The following is a 26,891-nucleotide window of genomic DNA, read 5'->3' on the forward strand; positions in this document are numbered from 1 at the left end:
CATTGGTTTCCATGAATTTTTTTAATTCTTCTTTAATTTCCTGGTTGACCCATTCATTCTTTAGTAGGATGCCTTTAGCCTCCATGTATTTGAGTTCTTTCCAACTTTCCTCTTGTGATTGAGTTCTAGTTTCAAAGCATTGTGGTCTGAAAATAGGCAAGGAATGATCGCCATCTTTTGGTACCAGTTGAGACCTGATTTATGACCTAGGATGTGATCGATTCTGGAGAATGTTCCATGGGCACTAGAAAAGAATGTATATTCCGTTGCTTTGGGATGGAATGTTCTGAATATGTCTGTGAAGTCCATTTGGTCCAGTGTGTCATTTAAAGTCTTTATTTCCTTGTTGATCTTTTGCTTAGACGATCTGTCCATTTCAGTGAGGGGCATGTTAAAGTTCCCCACTATTATTATATTGTTGTCAATGTGTTTCTTTGCTTTTGTTATTAATTGCCTTATATAAGTGGCTGCTCCCATGTTAGGGGCATAGATATTTACAATTGTTAGTTCTTCTTGTTGGATAGACCCTTTAAGTAGGATATAGTGTCCTTCCTCATCTCTTATTACAGTCTTTGGTTTAAAATCTAATTTGTCTGATATAAGGATTGCCACCCCAGCTTTCTTTTGGTGTCCATTAGCATGGTAAATGGTTTTCCACCCCCTCACTTTCAATCTGGGGGTGTCTTGGGTCTAAAATGAGTCTCTTGCAGACAGCATATCGACGGGTCTTGTTTTTTGTTTTTTAATCCAATCTGATAGCCTGTGTCTTTTGATTGGGGCATTTAGCCCATTTACATTCAGGGTAACTATTGAAAGATATGAATTTAGTGCCATTGTATTGCCTGTAAGGTGACTGTTACTGTATATTGTCTGTGGTCCTTTCTGGTCTATGTTGCTTTTAGGCTCTCTCTTTGCCTAGAGGACCCCTTTCAATATTTCTTGTAGGGCTGGTTTCATGTTTGCAAATTCCTTTAGTTTTTGTTTGTCCTGGAAGCTTTTTATCTCTCCTTCTATTTTCAATGACAGCCTAGCTGGATATAGTATTCTTGGCTGCATATTTTTCTCATTTAGTGCTCTGAATATATCATGCAGTCCTTTCTGGCCTGCCAGGTCTCTGTGGATAGGTCTGTTGCCAATCTAATGTTTCTACCATTGTAGGTTACAGATCTCTTCTCCCGAGCTGCTTTCAGGATTTTCTCTTTGTCTCTGAGACTCATAAGTTTTACTATTAGATGTCGGGGTGTTGACCTATTTTTATTGATTTTGAGAGGGGTTCTCTGTGCTTCCTGGATTTTGATGCCTGTTTCCTTCCCCAAATTAGGGAAGTTCTCTGCTATAATTTGCTCCAGTATACCTTCTGCCCCTCTCTCTCTTTCTTCTTCTTCTGGGATCCCAATTATTCTAATGTTGTTTCATCTTATGGTATTGCTTATCTCTCAAATTCTGCCCTCGTGATCCAGTAGTTGTTTATCTCTCTTTTTCTCAGCTTCTTTATTTTCCATCATTTGGTCTTCTATCTCACTGATTCTTTCTTCTGCCTCATTTATCCTAGCAGTTAGTGCCCCCATTTTTGATTGCACCTCATTAATAGCCTTTTTGATTTCGACTTGGTTAGATTTTAGTTCTTTTATTTCTCCAGAAAGCGTTTCTCTAATAACTTCCATGCTTTTTTCAAGCCCAGCTAATATCTTTAAAGTGATGATTCTGAACTCTAGATCCGACATCATACTAATGTCCGTATTGAGTAGGTCCCTGGCAGTCGGTACTACCTCTTGTTGTTTTTGTTGAGGTGATTTTTTAGGTCTTGTCATTTTGTCCAGAGGAGAATAGATTAATGAGAGAACAAAATATTAACAGGGTAACAACGTCCCCAGAAAATATACTCTAAACAAATCAGAAAAGACCTGAAGCCGGGGGAAAAGAAAGGGAAAGAAAGAAAAAAAGAAAAAGATAAAAACAAAAACAGAACAAAACAAAAAAAAACAGAATATGATCAAATATGATCAGGCTGGTGCATAGATCAGTGCCACACACTAGATTTTGGGTGTATTTTGGTCTGTTAGAAGAAAGTGTCTCCCAAAATTTTAAAGAAAGAAAAACTTATATATGTACAAAAATAAGGGTTGATATGATGAAGGGATGGAATATGACTGTAAAGATGAAAATTATAAAAGATTTTTTAAAAGGAATTGATAAGTTGTTTGAAAAAAGAAAAGAGGATTAAAAAAAAAAAAAGGGAGAGAATGTGATCAGGCAGGAGAGTAGAACAAAACCATACACTAGAGATGTAGGGTATGTTTTGATCTGTTAGAAGAAACTATCTCAAAATTTTAAAGAGAGAACAACTTATATATATATGCCAAAAATAAGGGTAACTACTATGAAGGGTTAGAATATGACTCTAAAGATGAAAAATAAAAATGTTTTTTTAAAAAGGGATTGATAAGATGTTGGTTGAAAAAGGGAAAAAGAAAAATTCAAAAGAAGAAAAAAACAGTTCAAAAAAAATTAACTCTGAAAGACTAAAGAATCATGGTAAAAAAGCCATGTGCTGTATTCCCCTAGCGCTGGAGTTCTGCCGTTCTCATTGATCAGTAAACCTGGTCTTGGCTGGCTGTTCTCGCTGATCTTCTCGGGGAGGGGCCTGTTGCCGTGGTTCCAAAAGTCTTTGCCGGAGGCAGAATTGCCCCACGCTTGCCCAGTCTGGGCTAAGTAATCTCGCATTTGCTCTCAGGAGCTTTTGTTCCAAGCTTTCCTTATGGAGGCCTAGAGTGAAAATGGCGCCCCCCCCAATCTCCACCCCGGAGGAGCTGAGAACTCGGGGCCCCACTCCTCAGTGAGCCCCCAGAGAAAAGCCGTCAGTCACTCCCATCTCCCCGGTCTCTGGCCGCACTCCGTGCTCACCCAGCCTGTGACCACGCGTTTCTATCTCTGGCACACGACCCCATGTGGAGTCTCCAAACCCAGCAGATCCCCACGGTGCACTCCAGCGCCGCTCCTCCCGGGTGAGGAAGGGGAGTCTCCCCGGATCTGCCGCTTGTTGGGTCCCTGCTGGAGGAGCAGTGGCCCGACTGTGCCGCGGATCACGGTCTATGACAACCCCGAGCTGAGAGCCCGCGCCTCGGCTCCGTCTCTGCAGCCGGCTTCCCCGCTCCGATACCTGGGAGCTCTGCCGCACTAGGCACCCCCGGTCTTTCTGTGACCCCGAGGGTCCTGAGACCACACTGTCCCGCGAGGGTTCCACCCCCCGCTTAGCCACGGGAGCGACGTCCCTCAGCGGAGCAGACTTCTAAAAGTTCCGATTTTGTGCTCCGCTGCTCTATCACTTGCCAGAAGCAGCCGAGGGAGGCCCCCTCCCACACCGTCTGTCCTCCCGAATATCGCTCGGATTCACTTCTCCGCACGTGCTACCCTCCAGAAAGTGGTCGCTTTTCTGTTCAGAGAGTTGTTGCTCTTCTTTTCTTCGATCTCCTGTTGAGTTTGTAGGTGTTCAGAATGGTTTGATCCCTATCCAGCTGAATTCCTGAGAGGAGACGAAATCCAGGTCTCTTACTCAAGAGCTTTGATGTTTTAAATTAGGCTTTCTCTCCTTCCCCTCACTCCTTCTCTCTCCTCAGCTGCCCCTGCCCCCTCCTCCCCCTCCCTGTTCCCCCTCCCCCTCCTCCCCCTTCCTCCCCTCTCCTCTCCTTCCCCCTCCTCCCCCTCACCTCTTCCTCCCCTCCTCCTCTTCTTCTTTCCTCCCCCTCCTCCCCCCATCGCCCCCTTCCTCCCCTCTCCTCCCCTCTCTTCCCCATCCGCCCCCCTCTCCCCTCCTCTCCTCCCTTCCCTCTTTCCCTTCCACTCTCTGTGTTAAGGTTCTCTATGAAATGACAAACTCTCACCTTCCATCTTAATGCAGTCAGCACCAGTAATTGTCTGTTTCAAATCTTACTCTTGTTTGAAGCTGGTGTTATTTGGTGGGCCAGATGATTAAAACACATATTCTACTGTAAAGAGTCATCAGGACAGTTCAGGCAACGCTGTCATTCTGTGCTGACCATGTTTCTGTGAGTCTTCCCCAGGCCCGGCTTGTAGTCTGATATAAAAAGGCGGGTCGTGTTTCTACTTCAGCACACGCCTCTGACTCCGCCGTTGTCAATGACTTGGTCCTTACGCCTTGGGCTTGTGTCACCTCATCCACTCCCGTCACGTGGGCATTCCTGGTGGCACTCCTCAAGTACTCTTTCTTGGTACAGATGGCCACCCCAGGTAGGAAGGGGCTCTGCCCTGCCCTACGTGGTAGGGGTGCTGGGGGTACGGGGTGAAGTGGTGCTATTTCAGACTGCCTTGTAGAACTAGCAGAGCCTCCTGGGGCCAGGAAATCCCTTTTGTGAGCCACTTTATCCTTCTCCTCCTGGGTGAGGCCTTTACCAAAATACCGGTCTTTGGTTGATTAAGCTCTCCAGGGAAGAGGAATCCACAACAGCATCACGTTTCTCCAGTGTCTTTTCTGTCCAAGCCCCAGACCTCCCTTGCATGGACCTTAAGTCTTCCTGCTTCCTCCTTAGCACTCTGCAGCAGATCAGACTGCATAATAAGCATCCACTTGCTTAAATAAACACTCACATCGCATTTAAAGCCCGCTCAGATCCAATGAAACGATCCCTTTCCCTCCCTCCTGTCTTCTTGCAACCTTTATAGCTCTTACTGTACACCTTCTGGAACATTCTAGAGAATACATTCGACTGTAGCATTTCTTATTCCCATCCCATGTCATAACTGGGTTAAGGTAAGTATTGCCCAAGTAACTCCTGACTTAACCAGAGAAGTCATAGGTTATTAGAGCAAAAGCCTCATTTCCTAGAGACAGAAATGAGGGGCATTGAGGTAAGGACCTGCGGGCAATTCCCAGCTGCTTTATTGTGTGTGCTCAGTAACTGGCTGGGGATGGAGGGGTCGACCGGTTTAGCCTCCACTTGTCACCACCCCTTCCTGACTTGTCTTTTCGCTGTCACTGTCTCTACTTTTCTGTTCTGTTGTCAGCCTCCTTTCCTTACTAGTGTGTCCCCTCCAGGAGAACACGGCCCTCAGAGCTTCCTGCCTGGTCCCCCCAGCCTCACATAATGCTTGAGATCGATAGGGCTCGCAAAAATGTTTCTTGTTTGGATGATGGGAAGAAGAGAAGAGAGGGACTAAAATCAGAAATCCATTGCACAGAGTACATGCAGAACTTTGTATTTGCTATGGGTTTTTCTGATAAAAAGCATGCATTTGAGGGGCACCTGGGGGGCTCAGTCAGTTAAGCGTCCGACTCTTGGTTTTGGCTCAGGTTATGGTCTCGGGGTCCTGGGACTGAGCTCTACATTGGGCTCCACGCTCAACAGGGAGTCTGCTTGAGAGTCTCTTCCTCCCTCCTTCTCCCTCTACTCCTGCCCCACTCATGTACTCTCACTCACTCTCTAAAATAAATCTTTAAAAAAAAAAAAAAAGCATCCATTTGTATCACTGTGGATATTAATCATGTTACCTTATATGAGCTGTTAGGAACATGGGCCCTGGCATCCGATTGCTTGGGTTCAATTCCAGTTCCACTACTAAGTAGCTGTGCAACTTTAGTCAAGTTGCTTACCTTCTCTGTGCTTCCTTTTCTTTATTGGAAAGTGTGGATAATGTTGTAATGAGGTTTACACGGGATAACACATGGACGTGAGTTTGCCAGGGCTGCCGTAAGAGAACAGAAATGTCCTTCCTCACTGTTCTGGAAGCTGGGAATCCGAGATCATGATGTCCGCACGACTGATTTCTGGTGCAGTCTCTCTGCTTGGCTTGCAGATGGCTGCCTTCTCGCTGTGTGCACCCATGCCCTTCCCTCCGTGGACACACACTCCTGGTGTCCTTTTCTCTTCCTAGAAGGACATCAGCCCTATTGGATCAGGGCCCCACCCTTATGACTCATTGAACCTTAATTATCTCCTTCAAGGCCCTTCCTCCAAATACAGTCACACTGGGGGTGTGGGATTCAACAGAGGAATTTGGGAGGTGGGACGGATACAGCTCAGTTCTTAACAACATGTCACATAGAATAGTAGCTGTCACCCCATAAATTCTCAAGAGGTGGCAACACCCCATTATTAGTAGTCATCCTCACCCTTTACAGGTGTCGAGACCCTCTTCATGCCTCACCCTCAGTCAGCAGGCGCAAGGGTTCAGAAGGAACATCACTTGCCCCCTTTTATCTGAGGTACGAGGATCTGCGACCCCCTCTTAGCCAAGTGGGGGGGCTGACGCGAGTCACCCCACCCCCGGCCTGATTCAGTTTCCCCTCCTACACCTCCACTTAGGTTTTCCTGTCCCCCCCACCCCTTTCTAGGACATCAGTCCTCTTGCTATAGCTGGGATTCTGGTGGGTAAAACACCTAAAACTCTGTTGCCACAGCCTGAGTCAACAGCAAGCGGCAAAGGGACTTTTTCATCGTTTTCCAAGTTGCGTGTTTCCAAGAGAAATTTCAGAGATCTGGAGCAGTCATGCCCTATTGTCTGGCTGGTAATTCCTCATTCTGTGCTTCCTCCTGCATTAGCACACACGACTCCAGGCGCATCAGCCTGCCAATGTGCTGGAAAGCGGTTTACCCTTGGTAGGCGGCTTTCCTCCTCCAGCTTCTTTACGTGATCGATTTTGCTTACTAATACCCCACTTGCTCATAGAAAGGATAAAGGTAAACAGTAGGGAGGCGAGCTTTATCAACATTTGGGCAGGGTGAATTTTACTACTCTGACAGTTCTCCTCAAAATTCTTTATATTTTTCTTAGCAGGTTACAAAGCCCAAACTGGGACATACATTCAAATCAGGCAAAATGAGAGTTTGGGTGGAAGAGGGAAAGTGTCTCAAATGTCTATAGAAACGAGGTCAGGAATCCTTCATTTAACAAAATGTGTTAGAAGTAAGGAGCACAAGGCCACTCAGTAGCTTGTGGGTTTTTTTTTTCTTTTTTATTGATTTCCATATAGAATCACATAATTTAAGAATCCAGAAGGGACTTTAGATAAAAGTTGTAAAATCCAAGAAAACGGTTTATTCTCTGGGTATATTGAGACCATGTGAGAATGCAGGCCACTTTGAAGACTCCGTAAAAAGAAAATTTTTCATTGTTAGTTATGATGTAGTAGGGACATGAAATCATAAATTCTTTTAGTCCCATTTTCCAAAATTTCCACAATGTGGATACAGCAGGTTTAGGAAGAACACAAGGTAAACACTGAGAGGGGCCCTCATCATTCTAAACTGTAAAAATGTTAAAACCAACTAGTGGTGGAAAATAATCTGTAATGTGATAGCTTATTTTTTAACTTCATTTCCCAACCTTGTGGCCTGTGCGTTTGAATCAGAATGTAAGGGTTCTCTTAGACTCACATTCGTTTCTTCATTCAACAAATTGGTACCGAGTGCCCCCTCTGTGCCTGGTGGTCCCCTGCGTGTTGAGCTACAGTGATAACCAAAAGAGCAAAATCCTCACCTTCTCAGAGCTTCTATTCTACTAAGGGAAATAGGAAATAATTAAATAAGCATGTGGTATGTTGTCAAGGAGTGATAAGCCCTATGAAGAAAAACAAAGCAGCAGGGTCAAAAAATAAAATCATTAAGTGGAGCCATGTTTTTAGATAAATGCAATCATGGAGAACTTCTGGAGGAGGTGATACGTACATAGAGAAATTAAATGATCCGTGCCTGAAAGGGGGGCATGGGTCCTACCACTTACTTCCAAAAACACTTTGACTCATTTTGTTCCTTTTAAATTCAAGCCTCTATACTGCATTTGCCTCTCTCTCTCTCAGTTCTCTGTAAATCAGAGCACATCCCCCGCCCCCCGGCTCAGAGTCTGCAGTGGATCCCCATTTCACTAGGAGATACTCCCAGCTCCTGCAACAGCCTACAAAGCCCTCTGTGATTTGCCCTCTAGCCCCTAAGTTTGCTTCGACTGTCTGGCCGTACCTTGTCATAACTTCTGCTTTAAAAAAAAAAAAAAAAAAGATTTTATTTATTTGAGAGAGAGAGAGAGCGTGTGCACAAGCAGGGGGAGGAGCAGAGGGAGGGGGAGAAGCAGGCTTCCCGCTGAGCAGGGACCCCGATGTGGGGCTCGATCCGGACCCCGGGATCATGACCTGAGCCAAAGGCAGCTTAACTGACTGAGCCACCCAGGCGCCCCTCGTAACTTCCTCTTCGTGACACTCCAGCCCCGCTTTGGCCACTCCCTCTCCTGGAATCCTCTTCCTCCAGATGTCCATCCACATAACTCACTCTCTTTTTTTTCTCAGAGGTCACCTTCTGGATAAAGCCTACCCTGCAACAGCCAGATTTGACATTGCTGCTCCTTCCCTACGTCCTTCATCCCCTCCCCCTGCTCTGTTTTCTTTCCTTTTTTAGGTTCTGTCTCTTACCACCTTCAAACAGGCTCTATAAATTCCTTATTTATTGTGTAACCCTTTCTCTCACCCATCTCTCCTCACTGAAATGGAATCTCCACCACCTGGGATGGGATCTTGGTCTGGGTTGTTCACAGATAGAGCCCAAGAGCCTCCAGCAGGGCCTGGGACATAGTCGATGTGCAGTAAACGTTTATTGAAAGAAGTACGTGTGCAAACCAGAGGCTGTCTCTGCCCGTTCACACCTCTTGGTTTATTCACTTGTGTTAGTGAACTTCCTAATTCTCGGCTACCCCTTGTTTATTCAGCTTTATGGTCCATGAAACTTCATTGCCAGTTATTTAAATAGGCAATATCATTATTATGTGTATGTTTACGTAGATGGATGCTACATACTCTACTTTTCAAGTAGTGGCTTTTAAGTGTTAAGGAGAAAAATATCCTGAAAACAGTGCATGGTTTGGCCATTAGCAAAACAGTGATAATATTTCTCAGACTTAGCAAGAATCTCAACAGGTCACCTGGCGAAGCTAGTGTTATTTGTCCACTGTAGAGATTAAGTGGTGGAAGCCCAGCAAGGTCATTGCCTTGTCAACGGGTACACGGCCGCCTGTGAGAGTGTAGATGCTTAAAACCCCTGCTAAGCCGATATGTCCTCCATTTGGAATTTATGGGAACACGGGAAAACTTTGTAAAATGTTGCCAGTTGGTAGTCAGAGGATCTTAGTAAGTATGGCTATTAGTGTTGTTGCAGGTAATCTCTACAAATAAACATAATGCTGGATTTGAAGAATATCAGGGTTAACAGTGGCGATTGTGCTGGATTTTACTAGAAAACCTCAGTTCTCCCCCAGGGTCACCTGGTCCATAAAGGATGGGCGTGTTTAATTCATGTGGATATCAGGGATCAGGAGGGCAGGAGAGGGAATGGAGGCCATCTCTCAGCTGTGGGATGATCGCCCCTGCCTGGGACTCACGTCCACACCCTAAAGGGGAGCTAGAACATGCAAGAATTGTAGCTGGGGCCCGGCAGCTCTCCCAGGAGTCTCCAGGGTAGTCCACTGAGACCCCGGGAAGGAGAGAGCCCACCAGGGAGGGAAGGAGAGCTGGGGGCATGTCAGAATAGAACTGACTGGATGCCGGTGAGCAGCCTCCTTTCCACCGTGTGCTGGGAGTTAGAGATAACATTTCCCGACAAATAGTAAAGTGCACTGAGGTGTGCTTTTTGCCTTAATTGAGTGAGAGCAACATTTTGGAAGGTGTTATTTTTAATTATGAGCACAAACAGAAGCTCCCTGAAATGGACAACTCTTTTATGCACAAGGCTGCATTTTCCCTTCTCTGGAATTCAAGAGAAGATGGGGAAAGAAGCCTGATATTTAAATTAAAAGGTCATCATATTTTAAAAATTAAAATAAAAATTCTCCAGTGTATCAGAGGAGATGAACGTAGTAGGCTCAGGCCTTCTTAAGTCCCGTTGTTTATCTGGTACCCCAGGTGCATAGACTTTTCAAGTCGGAGTTTGTGGGAAATGCTTTCACAGCTTTTACCAGGCATGATTACTTTGTCACATTTTTTGCTGTTTCTGATGCCTTACCTAGAAATGGCATCTTCTGAAAGCTGTGGTATAGAGTAGCTGTGTGGAAATAAAAAGAGTGTTTATCGTCAGCATCAGCAACATGTAATCCCTGGTGAAGCACCTCAGAGCCTAGTACAGTGCATTGCCCTAGTGGGGTAGTTGGAAAGTGCCTTAAACAATAAAGAGAATAAACAGAAGTTGTGATCAAAAGTCTCTTAAGCTATATGGTTCTTTAAACAAAAAAACAAAAATCACCGTCCCAAGCCAAACAATGACTGAAATTATTGTTATAGCCATGAGCAAGCATCCTCAGTCAATTTACACATCACTTTCGTATTTGTTGAATCCCTGTTATGTTGCGGGCGTGATCCTGGGCACCGGGAGTACTAAGAAGGGACAAGCCAGGTTTTCCTGGCTAATGGATCCCGCAGTCCTGGGACTAGGGTTCAGGAACTCCGCAGTTATGACAGGGAAAGTACGGGATATCCAGGGGCACATGAAAGCATCACCCACCCAGGCCTGGGGACTTAGGGAAGGCATCCTGGAAGGAGTGGTGTCACAGAGGAAACCTGACATGTGTTGAGAATTATCCCAGAGAAGCTGGACAGGTAGCGGGAATGTCACAAGGGGAAGGACTAGCCCACATGGAGGCACCGAGTTGGGGAAAGGGGAGGGAGAGAGTGTGTGTTCAGTGGGTCTGTAAGGTGAGGGGGTGTTGGGGCGGATCATACAGGCAGGAAAACTGTACTCGTTGTTTATTCTTTATCCTGAGAGCAGTAAGGGGCTTTGGAAGGGTTTTCTGCATGATCAGATTTGCAGCCTCATTGCTCTGCCTACGGAGAAGAACATGGAAGGAGGCTAAGACATGAGTCAGGGTGTCCAGCTAGTGACCATTGCTGGGATTCAGTGACATGATGGGGGGTAGCAGGAATCGGAGGGGGGAGGACTGGGGAGAGGACAGACTGGAGAATTTGAGGAGATGGAGTCAAGAGGGCCTTGTGACTGTGAGATTTGGGGAAGAGAAAGGGAGGGTGTAGACATGGCTGATACTCAGGATTCTGGCTTGGGCAACTGGGTGGCAGATACTGGGACCATTCACTGAGCTGGGGACCCAAAACAGGCAAGCTGAGGGCATAAAACATTGCCATGGTTTGACCACACTGAGTTTGAGATACCCAAATGTCTATGCAGACCACTAAATATACAGATCTGAAGCTCGAGAGAGAGAACTGGGTTGGAAATGCAGGTTTGGAAGAGTCATTGTATAAATGGTCATTAAGTCACACAAGTTGATGATAGTTCTCAGAGAAGATATAGAATGAGAATATAAATGGTCCTGATAGAAAACCCCATGGAACCCCAACATTAAATGTTCTGGGAGTAAAGCAGAAATGGTCTTATAATAAGAAAAAACCCTCAAAGACTGAGAAGTGGACAGAAAAATAGGAGGTAAACTGTAAATGTGCATCAGAATGGAAACCAAGATGAGGGGCAGTACTTTGGGGAAAAAAAGTACTCTAAAGTGTCAAATGTAGACACGTCACATAAGATATAGACCAAGAAGTGCCCTTTGGATTATTTGTATGGTGCTTAATTGTAGGCTTTTAAGTTACCTGTGAAGCCAATCTGTGATCAGCAGGGTATAAGTTAAAAGAGTTCTGGTTTCAGGTCACAAAGACTTAACTCGAGGGGGAAGCAATAAGCAAATTTAGACCAATGATCTTTTGTGTTTTGTCCTATCCAAATGCCTCAAGCAATGCTTGGCATTTCTCAGTGCTTATTTAATATTTATTGCCTGCATGAGTGGCTGAGTGAATGAATGACTCTCACATAATAAAGGCTCGTGGTAGGACAGCTCCAGGGTTGGTTAATTCATCCGTTCACTAACATGGCTAAGGGATGCCATCATCGGGTTCCAACCCTTCATGCTAACAAGATGGCTGCAGGAATCCCAACATCACGTGCAGACACCATATCCAGAGGAAAGAGAGAGGACTATCTCTTCTTGGTATCTTTTGCCCTAGTTTTGACAGATGTTTCCATAAACCAAAGTATTATAGGCAGTCAACTCCCATGGGCTACTGCCTAGTAGGAGTTATCCTTGGAAGACCCATCACCATACCACCCTTTCCAACTGCCAGTCCAGGCAGGGCAGGCTACCGTGGGTAGGGTGGGCATCGGCCGCCAACCCACATGGCCCCAGCCTACTGATGCGTGATCAGTCCGTAGTCGTTAGTCTGCACTGACGTTTGCAATGCCAAGGCCAGCCAAACGTTGGAAGACTAGTAGCTAGTAAAAGGAAAGCTGATCATACTTAGAAAGCCCTTCCTGACTTGCTGAGGACTTGCGTAGATTTAGACAGGAAAGCTGGGCATTCAACTTCAACCCCCACGTAAATATCTGTAAAACAGTAGCACTCCGCTAGGAGCTCCATGCCCAGGATTCTGGTCCCAGCCCTGTTGTCTTCTGTGTATACAACACACAGGGCTTCTCATCTCTCAGGACTCTGCTTTCAGAGTGAACGCAACCACAGGACCCTGACTGCTCCCGCCAGCGAAGCCATGCTTTCCCTCATTCCTCTCTCGCTGTGCCCAGTCCTTGGCCTGCTTGATTGAAGGCCGTCTGTTACCAACCAGGGGGTCCTCCTAGTGTCTCAGGGAATACCCACAGGGTGGCGTACTCTTCAACTCCATCCTGCCCTTGCTTGTCCCCTTATGGGGCCATTGGAGGATCCAAGGACGGAGTCCAGATTGGCCTTTTCAGCCCTTGCCTGCCCAGAGTAAGTACTCAGTAAATGTTCGCAATGCTCTCCACCAGACCTGTATTGCTCTTCTGCTCTTCTTAGATGCCTGCCTTCCCTTGCTTGCCTCCCCTTCCTGGTTCCCCTTCCCGTGAGCCTCGACTCTCCCTAGTGGCTCCCGGGAGAGCTGCGATTGCAGCGTGAGGCCTCAGGACTTCTCTGCAGGTGTGCCCACCTCCGTAACCCTTTGCTGCTTCCATCCGCATGCACCCCGGAGCACATCTTCGCTCCCCAGCCCTCTCTTAATTTTTCAGCCGGAAATATTATCCGCTAAACTGCCCTCTTACTGTGATGTGGGCCAGGTTAGCCACACCCTTTCAGCCTCCCAGTTCCAGAAATGCGTTCCCTTTTTCATATTCATCAGGGCCATCATTGTGATTTTCAAGTCTGTCGTGAGCAGTGCCGTCCAGTAGAATTTTCGGCCATTACAGAAATGTTCTGGCATCATCCGTGCTGGCCACCCCGGCAGCCTCTAGCTAGCCTCACGTGGTTGTCGAGCACCTCAGGTGTGGCCAGTGTGACCGAGGGGGTCTGCATTTTAAATTTTATTTAGTTTTAACTAGGAATAGCTGCCTGTGGCTAGTGAGTGCCCTATATTGGGGAACCCAGCTAGAGAAACAGAGTTGCTTACCCCTGTCTGGAAATGGCCAGCCCCTGTCACTTCCCTCCCCCACTCTAGCCATTGAGCACTTTTTTTTTTTTAATCTTGGATTCCAGTTGCAGCTGGGCTACCCTAATAACTGTGCAAGGCGCCTTGCACAACGCTGCAGTGTGATTCTGTTGGGAGTCACATGATCGCATAATAGCATAGAGGAGAAGCTGTGACATCCCATTCGTTTCATATTCAGTCCCCACCCCAGTTGCATTTTTGATATCAAAATGCCTAGGAATAGCAAGATGGTGAATCCTCTTCCAGCTACAAACCTTAGAGCCAGAGTCGTTGCTTGGAAATCATGGTCAGAGCCTTCATACTTCATCAGGATAGATGATGTAAGAGCCATTGGCCTTTGGTGTGGAGATGGGGGACAGGCAGAGCTGTCCCCAGTACAGATGAAAGACAGCTCTGGGAGGGAGACACCACCATGTGACACAATGAGGAGTTTGCAGTCCCTGCAAGCAGCTGAGAATCCACGTGAGCTATGGTGTATTTACCATGAGGTCCAGTAGAGGTGGGAAATGCTGATAAATCCAGCAGAAAACAGCGGCACGCAAGTGCAACCGAAACAAGCTCCCCAAGGTCAATGTCATTTTTGTGACAGGAAGTCCTTGCACCTCACATATTTAATGGCTTAGGCAGAGGCCTCTTATTAATTTCAAAATAGGAAATGAAATCCAGAACAGTAGCAACGCTAAAAAAGGCGAGGTGATTCTCTGAGCACAAAAACATGTACCACTCCATTCTGTGTAAGAAATCGTCCCGAGTATCACAGCATCAATTAAATTCTGATATTGAACTACATCTTGTACAGATTTTCAAGGTAGTAGGTTCAAAAGGACTCTGAGTTACAAAGATGCTTGTGTCAGACAGACAGATGGCTCTTGCACAGTCATTCCTCTGTATCAGCTGGTCAGAATAATCCAAAGACTTGTAGCTGCAAATCAAGTGGAAGATTCTCTAACTTGTAGATTCCTAACATACAGGTTCCCTGATCCTACAGAATCCTCTAGTGTCTGCCTCCAATCCTGGTGATACACAGAGACTTGTAAACACAGAGACCGACAAACACACTCACAATGACTTTTCCGCAGTGGAAAAGAAAGCCCACCAGAAAAGAGAGAGAGAGTGTGTGTGTGTATTGGGGTTTTTTTTTGTTTCGCTTTTGCAAAGATGTTCAGTTCAAGTCTTTCTAAATACTCAGGAATCAGATGCATTCATTCGCAAACAGGCAATGTTTGAGAGGCATGTATTGCTTTCTGTGCATGTTTAAAATTCTACAAAATGTTGTCTGTAGCACCATTTTAGTTTAATTACATCCATTCCCTGAACTCAGGCAAATTGAAGAAAATATCTCCCACGAAAGTTGACACATGCCAGAGAACCATTTCCAACTTCTTAGGTTTAAAGCTTTTAACCTTTCAGTAAAATCCTTAGATAAATTCTTTCTTAGTTAACTGTTGCTCTGCAAATCATTTGGCTACGAGAGCCTCTAGGAGCTTTGATTACAATGATTTAAAAAGTTGTCGGGACTAATGGGAGCTTTACCAAAGCTCTGTATATTGTGGCTCAATTGACACCTTTGTGGGTTTCAAAACAGTGACTCTGCCGCCTTCAGGGGTGGGTTTTTTCCTGCTCTAGTGGGAAAAGTCTATTAGTTTCCAGAAAAAAGAAGTCAATGAAGTCTTTACTTCGTGCCTTACTAATATTAGAACCACCACTACGAGAGGAACACTTTCTTGGGAGAACACCTTCCACTTTAACTCATCATCCACCCAGTGGAGGTGCCCTTTTTTGGTCAAAGAGCATGTCTGGGAAGCTAAAATGAGAACATGGAATGGGCTGAATAGTGGCTCTTGTCTCAGAGGGAAACACGAGTTAGCAAATGCTTGCAGTAGGCTCTCCTTACGGATCTTCACAAAGCTAATGGTCTGCTTTCACATAGGTGGATTCGCTTTTTGGGTTTGCTTTAATGATAGCCATTGAGGATCACCAGTAACTGAAAATGTGTTTGAATTTTTCACCAGCGTGCCTGTGTAGATTCTACACATTTGCATTAGCAACAAAGATGCAGTTTAATGCTGCTCAGGTTTCTGGTGTAAGATTGACACATGATGATTCACTTAGGTGGTAGTCGTTCTTTAGGATGGGAGCATAAATGTAGCCAGGATTTCATGACGTCATTCACTCTTCTCTGTTGCAAGGACCTAACAGTAGCAGAATTTGGGTTTTAACCCTGTCATCCACATGTCTTCCTTATAAAGGATTGCTATACTGTTCTTTCCCCATCCTTGAGGAAGTAAAATCTCAAAATAAGTCATTTTAAATGAGATCACATACTCTCACCACTTACTAGCTCATTACCTACCAATTATATGACTTTACATAAGTTATTTAAACCATCTGGTGTTCACTTTCCTTTCTACAGGGAGGGGAATTTTGGTACCAACCCCACAGAACTGTTTTATGTATATATTAAATGAACAAGTACCTGGCTCATAATAAATTCCCAACATGTTGTTTAAGGGGTTGTTACTATTAGATAGAGAATGTCCAGCATTGTACTTGGCATGCCAAAATGCTTAAAAATATTTCTTGACCATCCCTTTCACTGTCCCATTTTTTCTCCCTGTCTTTCTACTGTATATAATAGAGAGGCTTTGTAGGTAGAACACAGGCTTCTAGCTCTATGCTAAAACTTAACAGTTTTTTTTAATAAAAATATAACACTTTATTGGCAAACAATAAACCTGAACTCCATTAATATATTTCCCAGTTCTTGTGATAGACCCAAAGAGAGCAAGTCAGACAAGAAAAAGAAAGTCTAAATGAAACATGATTTGCTGTTTTAGCTTCTCTGTTATTTAGGCTTATTTGCAAGTTTGGGGGGGGGGGGTTCTTATTCTCATTTCTTCCCACTGTCCCACACATAGCACTTTGATCTGGAAGGAAGTTGGGCATTATCCAACACAGCCCTTTTTTGTTTTCAAGGGACAGAAACTGAAGTCTCAAAAGTTCAGTGACTTGTTGCAAGTCAGTGATGGCGAAAATAAGAACAAGGCTCTCCCCATGCTGAGAGTCTGCGTTCTTTCCATCATACCTGCTGCTCCTCTCTTCCCACACAGCCCTCCCAAGAATGAGTTAGGGGTGCTCACCAGCACTCTTCTGCTCGAGGACACACGGAGAGCATGGTTTATAACACCATCCTGTCTGTCACCTTCCGTTTCTTTTTACCTGAGATAGAAGAAGCATTCTCTTCTCCTGAGGCTCCAGATGCCTAAGGATTTGAAGGGTCCAATATTAGTGCTCTTGGTAAAGGCTAGTCTGGAGGAAGCCATTGACAATGACTCGTGCCCTCCCCCCAAGCTGGACCTCACGTCAGCCCCCCAAGAAGAAAGTCTGGTCCAAGGTGCGGAGGAGAAATGCAGAGTACACCCCAGCACTCACCGTTTGGATAGATCCGCTCTACCCCGTGGAGAAACAGGGACCTAGCAATGAGGGCACTGCAGAGAAGGATAAGAAGCCAGGCCAAAAAAAAAAAAAAATGAGGACTTAGGGGAAAATCAGTGCCTCCTCAAGAAACCAGAGGAGTGAGGAAGGGGTTTTCCCTCCAAAGAAAACTATTATTTTTTCATTTAATGTAACAAAGCGGCATGCAATTTTTACGTTGTTTTGTTTGTTTGTTTTACAAATGTAGTAGCATCTTTACAGGAAAAAAGTTTTAATGATCATTAAACTCCACTTCTATCTTGCCAAATTTACTTAGGAACTTTGTCAGCCTGCACGCATATTTCATTTTGATATGATCCCGATCCACAGGTACACATGGTTCTCCATTCTGCTTTTGTACTTGACGTTATTTCAGATACATTTTTTAATGTCTGGGCACCACCCACATGGTCACTTCATTTGCATTTCTTTCATTCCCAGCAAGGCTCTGCATTTCCCAAGAGGCACCTGGGACGCTTGACTTTTATTTGTACACATACTCTCCATACTTGGAATAGTCCATCTTCTATTAGCTGTGTTTGCTCCTGTCTCCCTAGGACACTGCTCTTTTTACATTTGGCATACAGCATTTTATTTTGCAAATTAAAAATCAGAAAGTTTTGTGAGTAAGCCAAAAACTCTCCATCTGGCTTCCCTCTTATGCAGTCTGAATAAATAAATATGTGTGTGCACACTTACTTATACTATGTATTCTGGTTTTAAAGTTTTACTTTTTTTTTGGTCCATGTGAAATGTATTGCCATAATGGTTCAATGTATAGATGTGAGGCAATACTTTGTACTCAAAGTCAACTATTATTTATTTAACTAAAGATGTCTTATCCAACTAGAAATGCATTTTTAAACATAGGTTTTTATATAATCCATATGCATATCCTAGAAAATCAGATTTGGGGGGAGAGCTTAAGTTTATATTAAAGTATTTTTTTTAGGGGCACCTGGGTGGCTCAGTCGGTTAAGCATCTGCCTTCAGCTCAGGTCATGATCCCAGGGTCCTGGGACCAAGCCCCACATTGGGCTCCCTGCTCAGTGGGGATTCTGCTTCTCCCTCTCCCTCTGCTACTCCCCCTGCTTGTGCTCTCTCTCTCTCTCTCAAATAAATAAATAAAATATTTTTTCAGAATTAAAATTGATACTTTCTTGTCTTCAACTTCAAAGCGCCATGAACCATGAGCCCTCTCAGAACAAAATATCTTTTATGTGATTTTTAATGTTGTTTAACGTAAATGTTGTTCCGTGGCTATCTGTGAAAACCTAAAAGAATTCCTGTTGCCCATTCTCCATGTGACCTTCATGTTTAAAAAAACAACTAGAGGGGGAGGGGGGTGGGGGGATGGGTTAGCCCGGTGATGGGCATTAAGGAGGGCACGTACTGCATGGAGCACTGGGTGTTACACAAAAACAATGAATCGTGGAACACTACATCAAAAACTGATGATGTATGGTGACTAACATAACATAATAAAATAAAATTAAAAAAAAAACTTAAGCTTAAGCTTTGAGAAAATTTCATTGATCAGAAGGTGTCAGTCACCCTAAAACCAGAGAGTATTCCTAAAGCAAAACAATAATCGAGGAAAATTAAAACAAAAAAACCCCTTGAATATAGACACAAAGGTGACATCCAGTTCTAGGTGGATGGATATAACTCCTACATAAACCAAAACAAAATAAAACATTTTTTAATGTATCTTTTGAGCCAGTTCTCTGGATCACAACTGTTACGTAAATCATACTTTCAGAACATTAAAGAAAATTCCATGCGAGACAAAATCCCCCTCAAATACGTGGTCTCCTGTGCAGAGCACAAGTCTTGTATCTTACTTCAGCTCTCATTTCTCTTCATCAGCGTCTCAGGGTTTTCTTCCCACTCTCACTTCTTTTTCCACCTCTCACACTAATTCCTCCGGGTGTCTGTGTTTCTGCATTTCTTCATCTGTGTTGTCTTTGTCCTCCCTTAGCACTTGGCGCCGTGCCTGGTTTGTGGGAGGGAAGGCAGGATGGGCTGTGGTAAAGCTCCAGGGCTCGGGGGACAGCAGACCAGGCAGGGGTTTCTACATGTATCAGAAGGTGCTGAAAGCAAACGTCTGCCTTACTCGCAAGGTCATTGTGAGAGCTTGCGGTTTCTGGGTTGTGATGCGTGTTGTTAATTACAGGCTCTCGACAGATGTTTGCCAGTTGAATGAATTAATTCACCGTCACCTTTCCCTTCACTCTCCTTGATTTGGTTGTTAACCTGCCTCTACCAACATCTTCATTTCTTACATCTCACGAAGAGAAGGCTGGTACAATTTCTATGACCAGTTCTACAGCTTAGATCCATTGCTTTCTGTGTCTCATCGTTTAAAATTTACAACCTTGACTTACACTCACTTCCGCATCATGTTCTCTTGTCACTTCTGTGACCTGGTTTTACCTTGTTAAATATGTCTGCAGCTGGCTCACATTTTTAATTTTCCACTCTCCCCTCCGGCTCTCCCCAGTCCCATATTCCTTTGTGACAAGTTCATATTCACGATCCCTGGTTAGACAAATGCAACCTCCTGTTTTCTTGTCCTCTTTGAGGTTTAATCCAACTGTCTGTGTTCCGTGTTAGCCCCATAAATGGCATTTCCTGCCCCAGACCTCATCATGATAAGGCACTGTTGCCGTCCCAGTTTCTCTTGCATCTCTGATTGCTAACCTCCAAGCCAGTGGGTCTCAAAGTGTGGAATTCTGAGCAGCCAAAGCAGCTCCAGCATCCCCCAAGAACTTGCTAGCCATGCATATTCTCTTTCCCACCCCAAAACTACCGGTGCAGAAACTCTGGGGGTGGAACCCAGCCCCACTCCAGGGAATTGTGATGCCCACTGAAGCTGGAGAAGCATCGTCTCAACCCCTCTGGTCTCAAGAGCCTTCCCCCTTCTTCCTGTTCCCACTACTCATTCCTTCTACTGGTAGTTGTTGTGTGCTATTTTGGAAACCATTATTACAGCTCATTTTAGAAGATCATGTAAAACATCAAAATAAGTTCTAATACTATATAGGGTAATATTATTTTTGATATTATTTTTAATATTAGTATAAAGAGCAAACTCTTTCTCATCCCCCATAACAAGAGACAGTGATGATAGATGAAGGTACAAATAATCCATGAGACTCCTCTTCATTGGGAGGGTTAGGTTCTTCCTAAAAAAGAAAAAGTATTTCTAGTAACGCAAATTAAAATGCCAATAAAAACCGTGCTTGTAAATAGAAAGGACGCCGAGAGTTACATACTCTTCAAATTAATAGAATTTGGAATTACCAAACATTGGGAATTCCCAGCTGATTGCTTAGCTTGATGATGAGTAAATGGGGTCAGTTGTATTACTATTTCTACTTTTGTGTATGTTTGAAAAGGTCACAAGAGGAATTTTAAAACAGCTGTTACTTAACAGCGGCAACATCATTGTAGCCCTGTATTAAATGAATCCAAATCAGATGGTCTTCACTTTTGTCACTACCATTCTTGGTCATAAATGATATTAATAATGGATTTGTCATACTTGTTGAATGGTTTCAATTTATTTCTGCTAGATTGAGATATATTTATATTTGTGTATATATAGATATATATAGATATAGAATCAGATATATATATACATACACACACACATATATATGTAGGTAGGTAGATAAAACATGGTTATGAAGGTCAATATTGAAGAAATGACCAAAAGCTATGAAATTCATGTGATCTGTCCATAGATCAGATGTATGTATCAGATGCTATGTAAATAGAGAAACCCTTCACAAAACAATTTTACAAGATTCAAGTATCTGTCACTTAGATATTAAAATATTAACACACATAAGTTTTGTCTATTGGAATTTCTCCTAAGAGGGGAGAATGCTAAGTGCAGAAAAGGCTTTATGCAGGGAAGTGATTGGCAGAGGCTCCTGTTTCATTATATCATAAAACGTGGGAAACCCCGTTATGATCAGCCATAGGAAGATAGCTAAATAAAATTCAGTTTATTCATCCAATATAATCATTAAGATTATAATTATGCAAATTATAATGTTTATAATAGTTAAAAAAAAAAAAAACAAGGCATTAAATCCAATGCGTAGTAAGATCACAACCATGAAAAATATGTACCGAGGGGCGCCTGGGTGGCTCAGTCGCTAAGCGTCTGCCTTTGGCTCAGGTCATGATCCCGGGGTCCTGGGATCGAGCCCCGCATCGGGCTCCCTGCTCAGGGGGAAGCCTGCTTCTCCCTCCCCCCACTCCCCCTGCTTGTGTTCCCTCTCTCGCTGTGTCTCTCTCTCTCAAATAAACAAATAAAATTTTAAAAAAATATATGTACCAATAAATAAATTGTTCCTGTTAGGTTGTCTTACTCTTTTTTCTTCATTTTTATCTTTTTGGTGGAAATATATTTTTAGAAATTATGACCGTGGAATTACCAAGACTGTTTCCTCTCCAAAGCGGTTTGGGTCTTTGCAACTTAGCAAAGGTACGTTTAATCTATGGGGAGCTAAATTTTTTGAGAGTCTCTATGTCCCTAGGACTGCTTCTCCAATATTAGCAAAGCCTCCAGCACTAAGCCAGCCGCCTTGATGAAACCGAGATTCATAGAGTCTAAAGGAATCCAACTACAGTTGTATCTTTTCCCTAGCACTGCTTCTAGGGTACTTTTTTTTTTTTTTTAAAGATTTTATTTATTTATTTGACAGATAGAGACATAGCGAGAGAAGGAACACAAGCAGGGGGAATGGGAGAGGGAGAAGCAGGCTTCCCACTGAGCAGGGAGCCCGATGCGGGGCTCGATCCCAGGACCCTGGGACCATGACCTGAGCCAAAAGCAGACACTTAATGACCGAGCCACCCAGGCGCCCCTCCTGGAGTACTTCTTACCTGCCCAAAAGTACAGCAGTCATTTGATTCTATCGTTGCCCCAAGAAGCAGAACTTGGCAGTGGCCCTGAAACACCCCCTCCTCCTCGGGTTGTCTTAACCGAGACTTTTATTACACTGGGAACATCAAAAATCAAAGTGGTTTCCTAGAGATGTGTTAAACTGAATGGCAGCGGCATCATTATTCCACCAACTGGGAACATGAGTCGGTGCGACTTTCCACAGCATCAGTGTGAACATGCTAAATTCAAGCGTGTTAAGGGGACCGGGGACCGTCCCCGACAGGACGGCAATGCAGGAACACACCCCCGAGGCCCTTCCCTCCTGAAGACTCCCGGTTTGGCTGAGTACTTAGAGTCCACACTGTGCTTCTTCTCTTATCAACAGGGAGTAGTAATCATTTTGTAATTATCGTTATACTAACTGCCGAGCCATTCCGGTCATACAGAAAGGCCAAATGAAGAAAATGGGGAGAAAACCAAAATCTTAAAGTGTGTCAGTGCTTTCTGTCGTCTGCCTCAGATGATTTTTTTGCATATCTATTCTATTTTTTTTCCATGTTTATACAAGATTCAGGTGAAATAGCCTATGTCCTTGAACCCTATGCTGTCAAAAGCCTGTCGGTTTGTAGATGACTCTGCTGAACGTTTCATCAGGCCAGTTCTAACTGGGGAGGGAGGGGGCTGGAGGAGCATCCTTTTACCACCACATATTGTTGTGTATAAAATTAAAGCCTTGGGAGGAGCATCGCACAAGAAAAGGATTATTTATACAAGATCCACCTTGGAGTTGTGTCACTGTTTCTACAAGTAAATCCTCTTTCTTCCAGTTTTAAGGCAGGTAATTGCTTTGCTGGTTTCTGTTTCTGACTAAGCATAACTTAGGAGTCTTTCATCTGGATATTTATTCATCTTACTGGAACAGCTTTCCGTCCTCTTTAAAAATTAATTTGACTTTAATGCCTCTTTATTTAGGACTCCCCTGGGCTAGGATGAAATCACACTGGGGGAATTTTGATTTGACAAATGGCCATTGTGTGGGAGCCTTTGATCGTCTCCGTGGTGTTAACTAGCTGCCGGCCCCTTGCTTTGAGGAGCTTTAAGCAAGATCAAAGTCGGCTCCCCGCAAGGGCGTGACCACTGGTGGACACTGGGAGAATTCTGGCACTTACTTCCAGGATCCTTAGGATGCTGTGGCCCTCAGCTGTGGCCTGAAGCCCCCTTTGAGTGGTCAGTACTCATTCCCTCAGAAGGTTTGCAGGTGGGACCTTCCCAGTAGCCAGTGAGGAGTGGTTCCTGTTGTCAGGAGGGAAGCCTGGGGGAGCTTCGAGCTCCTAAACGTTTATCTGCCTGGAGAAATTGGATGCTGGCGGGAGTAAAGACAAAAGAGGATGCATTTTTCCTAGAGCCTTAGAGAACCATGCATCTGGTGTTTGTTGAGTGGCATGAAGCCCTTGGCTCCCTAAAGTAGGCATTCCTAATCCTGGTTTTCCAATCCTTGAGGCCTGCTCAGTTTTTCCAGGTTTTCCAAAATTGGGAAGAAAAGTTAATTTTAATTCACTTTCATTAAAAAAAAATACATACAAAATATGGTAGTTATGATTAGAAAGATGGAAACAGGCGATTTGCTAGAGGTCACTGAAAATTGCCACCCTCATAGTCCAATGCCATATGTCTAAAAATAAAATAAGTATCTGAAAAGCGAAAGAACAAGTGTAGATTTTACAGATTGACCTTGATAAAGATTGTTCAAAAACATTTAGATTCAATTAGCCGACGATAACTGTCACCCTTCCCTGGAAGGCGGGCATTGTCTAACTGTGCCATCTCCCTTCTCGCTCCCACAGATGGGGAGCTCTCCATATCGAACGAAGATGATTCGCTGGAAAACGGACAGTCCCTGAGTTCCAGCCAGCTGTCTCTGCCAGCCCTGTCCGAAATGGAGCCGGTCCCCATGCCCAGGGATCCCTGCTCATACGAGGTGCTCCAACCTTCAGACATCATGGATGGGACAGGTAATGCCCCTGGTCGACTTGCATGTGGCATTTGGGACCTGTAGCCTGGCTGGACTTGGAAGTTCTGTTTTGCACCAGCCCAAGCCTAAGAATCTCCTGGAAATGGGGACGAAACTGCCCAATCAGTACATATTTACACTTACTGTTCTGTAGTTTTTCAAAAACATTTTTTGTAATCTTAATGTCTTTAAAGAAGAAGGCCCTGTTTTTGTACTATTGGGGATTTAAAATGTCACTGGTTTTTTGTTTTTTGTTTTTTTCCCTAGCACTCATTTCTATTAAGCTCAAGCTAAGGAATCCTACACTTCTTCTAAAGGATACCTATCTAATTCACGTGTTTGTAAAACCCTGGCACGGCCTTTAAGCCCAGTCTCCATATACCAGCTAATGGTTGCATCAGTTCTGCAAATTGTATCCGTTTACTGTACACAGTGGATGTGTTCATTGGCTATTAAATTGTATACAATTTACTGGCTAACTCGTATGCTGCTGACAGGTGATATTTGGTACCATTGGACCATCGCTACTTCTTTGGTCCAAAGCCCTCTGAATGGTCAGTACTCACTCCCTCAGAAGGTGGGATCCTCCCAACAGCCAGCGAGGAGTGGTCCCTGTGGTCAAGAGGCGAGCCTTGGGGGGTGGAGGGGGAGGGACCTCCCGGAATCTCCAGAGTGTGGGGAGAAAGACCACATCCTTTTTCCACACCATATGCAAAGTCTACATCAGCAGGGCTCAGGTGGGAAGACGGGAGAGCTGGGGTCACAGAGTCCATTCCATGCTCCACTTTGGGAGCTGATGATAACGGCGTCCCTTGGGAGAGGGGGAGAACTGAGCGCTCATGAGGGTCTTGGTGCTGCAGGGGACACGGCAGCCTGGATTAGGGAGGAAGAAGAGGTCAGGGGAGAGTCACTGGAGTCATGCCAATCAGCAGCGATGAGAAGCAGGACACTATGCACCTGAGTTACATTCCCCCTCAGGCTGAGCAGGTTTTTCCAACTTAAAGCAGTGAATTGTGTTTCTCATCCAACCTTTCTTGTGACATTGGAATCACACAGATTTGACCCTTGGAGGGAGATCTGTCATCCCAGTGAACTCAGAGTTTCAGTCTTATTGGCCAGGCTGCCCCCCCGCCCCGCCCCAGGACAGCTCTTAACTGGAGCCAGTCGGGGTCTCCCATGGCCGAAAGGTAGAGCTAGACCCAATGCCGAACAAAGAGAAACGGGGGAAATCAAACAGAAAATCATCATTCCGGCAACTGAGAGGAGAGAGGAAGCGGGGAGACAGGAAGACGTTGTCTTGGTGTATCCTTTGTCGGGTCAGGGTTCCTAGGAGCCCCTACAACTGCTTGGCTGGCCCCAGAACCTAGACGAGCAGCCACTCTGGGCATGTGGGGATGCCCGGCCTGCTGTCAGCCTCTAGACTGCTTCATTGCTTCATGTCCCAGACCCGGGGAGACCCAGTGGGCAAAAATAAGGCCCCAGAATCTCCTCTGTCTTCCACTCGACAAAGGGCAAACAGGCCCAAGGGAAGATGCCAGCATTTGGTGCTGGTTTGGTTCAGAAGGGGCACTTTGTCCCTGACCCACTGCACCTGCCGTCCGTGGATTGTTGCCGTGGCCCCATGAGTCACGTTTAGAGCACTCACAGAAGGTGTAGTGTAAATGCCAAGTTGAAGTGGTGAAGCTTGGGATAGTTTGGAGAAAATGTCCTCTTCCTTTTTCCCCCCCCTTTCCCCCCCCCCCCCTCTCCCCTACTGCCCTCAACCTCCCTGATGTGTCCCTCCACTCCCTCGCCCCCGCTTTATTGGATTTCTAGCAGCCTCTCTTTAACTCTCCCCACGTTCACAACGGCCTGGAACAGTCGGTGCTCCGCTCTGTTGCTAACCGACACCCCCGTCCTGTGTGCTCCCGCCGGCCCCCCCTGCATTGCGTTTGTGTAATGTCTCCTGTGTGTCGTGTGGTTGTCCCCTCAGTGTCTGAAGAGAGTCCCTCTGCCAGTGAGTCTGGAGTCCTCCTGTCCCAAGATCCTTCAGCCAAACCAGTCCTGCTACTGCCCCCCAAAAAACCTGCTGCTTTCTCTGGAGACCATGAGGAGACCCCAGTGAAGCAGCTGTCCCTTCTCAAGCAACCCCCCGCCCTGCCTCCCAAACCCACTGCCAGGATTGCCAACCACTTAACAGGTGAGTCAAGATGTCTTCCGGGGGCGTGCAGCCCTGCCTTCCCTTCAAGGGATAATCTCTTATTCTCTTTCTTTTTATCTGAGCCCTGTTGCACCTCTCCGGTGAGGTTGCTCTGTGGGACGTTTGGGTGTTTCCATGTGCGTCTTGGTACACGCAATCGTGATCTGGGTTTGTGTGTTTTTGTCAAGAAGCATTCGAAACGCACCCACCAGCCATATGCCAAGAGCCCCTGTCATGTGTATCTGTAAATATGTACATTGGTATTTGTGTGACTGACTCACGATGATTTGCCCATCGAGGTGAATTAGGTTCAATGTCAAAATCTTTGCAAAGATGAAGAGTCGTACCTTGTTCCCTTTGTAATGAGTTTGCCAAAGCTTTAAAGCTTTTGTCTTTAAATTATTGATCTGAAGCCCAGCGTATTTCCTCTATTAAAATTCATGTCTGTGCTGTTTGTTCTGCTAAAAAAAAAAAAAAAAAGTAGAGACAATCTGCAAAGTATTGTGTATTGTGGGAAATACTTTTAAAAGACGAGTTAAGTTTTGTCCTAAAATGATTTTTATGTTTTCATGTTGAAAGTGTTAGTGAACGCACCCACTGCTATTAAATTGGGCATCTAATGAAGTTGTACTTCACCGCCCATGAATCAGACACTACCTTCTGATTTAACGTTGGGGTTTAATTAAAGAGTAAAGATTTCAGGGGGTTGTTTCTCTAACCTTGAGAGTCATTCCATCTGATCAGCTGCCTTTTTATAGTGCACTTGATATTTTCGTAGTTTCTAATTGATCTCTGTACATTTTTGTGAGACGTGATGAGGATAGAGGTAGGGCAGAATATTTGCCTCTTTTATAGTAGAAAAGCTGAAGTTTAA

The 26,891-nt window shown here is 44.7% G+C and overlaps 1 protein-coding gene across 10 annotated transcripts in view; it reads left to right on the forward strand.

Moving 5' to 3' along the window:
• PHACTR1 (phosphatase and actin regulator 1) overlaps nt 1-26,891 on the forward strand; it is a 557,340-nt gene that overhangs the window by 448,271 nt on the left and 82,178 nt on the right. For 9 of the 10 annotated variants that reach the window (XM_032424836.1, XM_032424834.1, XM_032424839.1 and 6 more), the window contains one exon: nt 23,672-23,839. In XM_032424836.1, coding sequence (XP_032280727.1) covers nt 23,672-23,839 — 168 coding nt within the window. Of the gene's footprint in view, nt 1-23,671; nt 23,840-25,810; nt 26,018-26,891 lie in introns of all 10 variants that reach the window. The other variant, XM_032424844.1, reaches the window with a different exon arrangement.

This window comes from Phoca vitulina, unplaced genomic scaffold (assembly GCF_004348235.1).
Source record: "Phoca vitulina isolate PV1807 unplaced genomic scaffold, GSC_HSeal_1.0 scaffold31, whole genome shotgun sequence".
In the NCBI taxonomy this organism is placed as follows: Eukaryota; Metazoa; Chordata; class Mammalia; order Carnivora; family Phocidae; genus Phoca; species Phoca vitulina.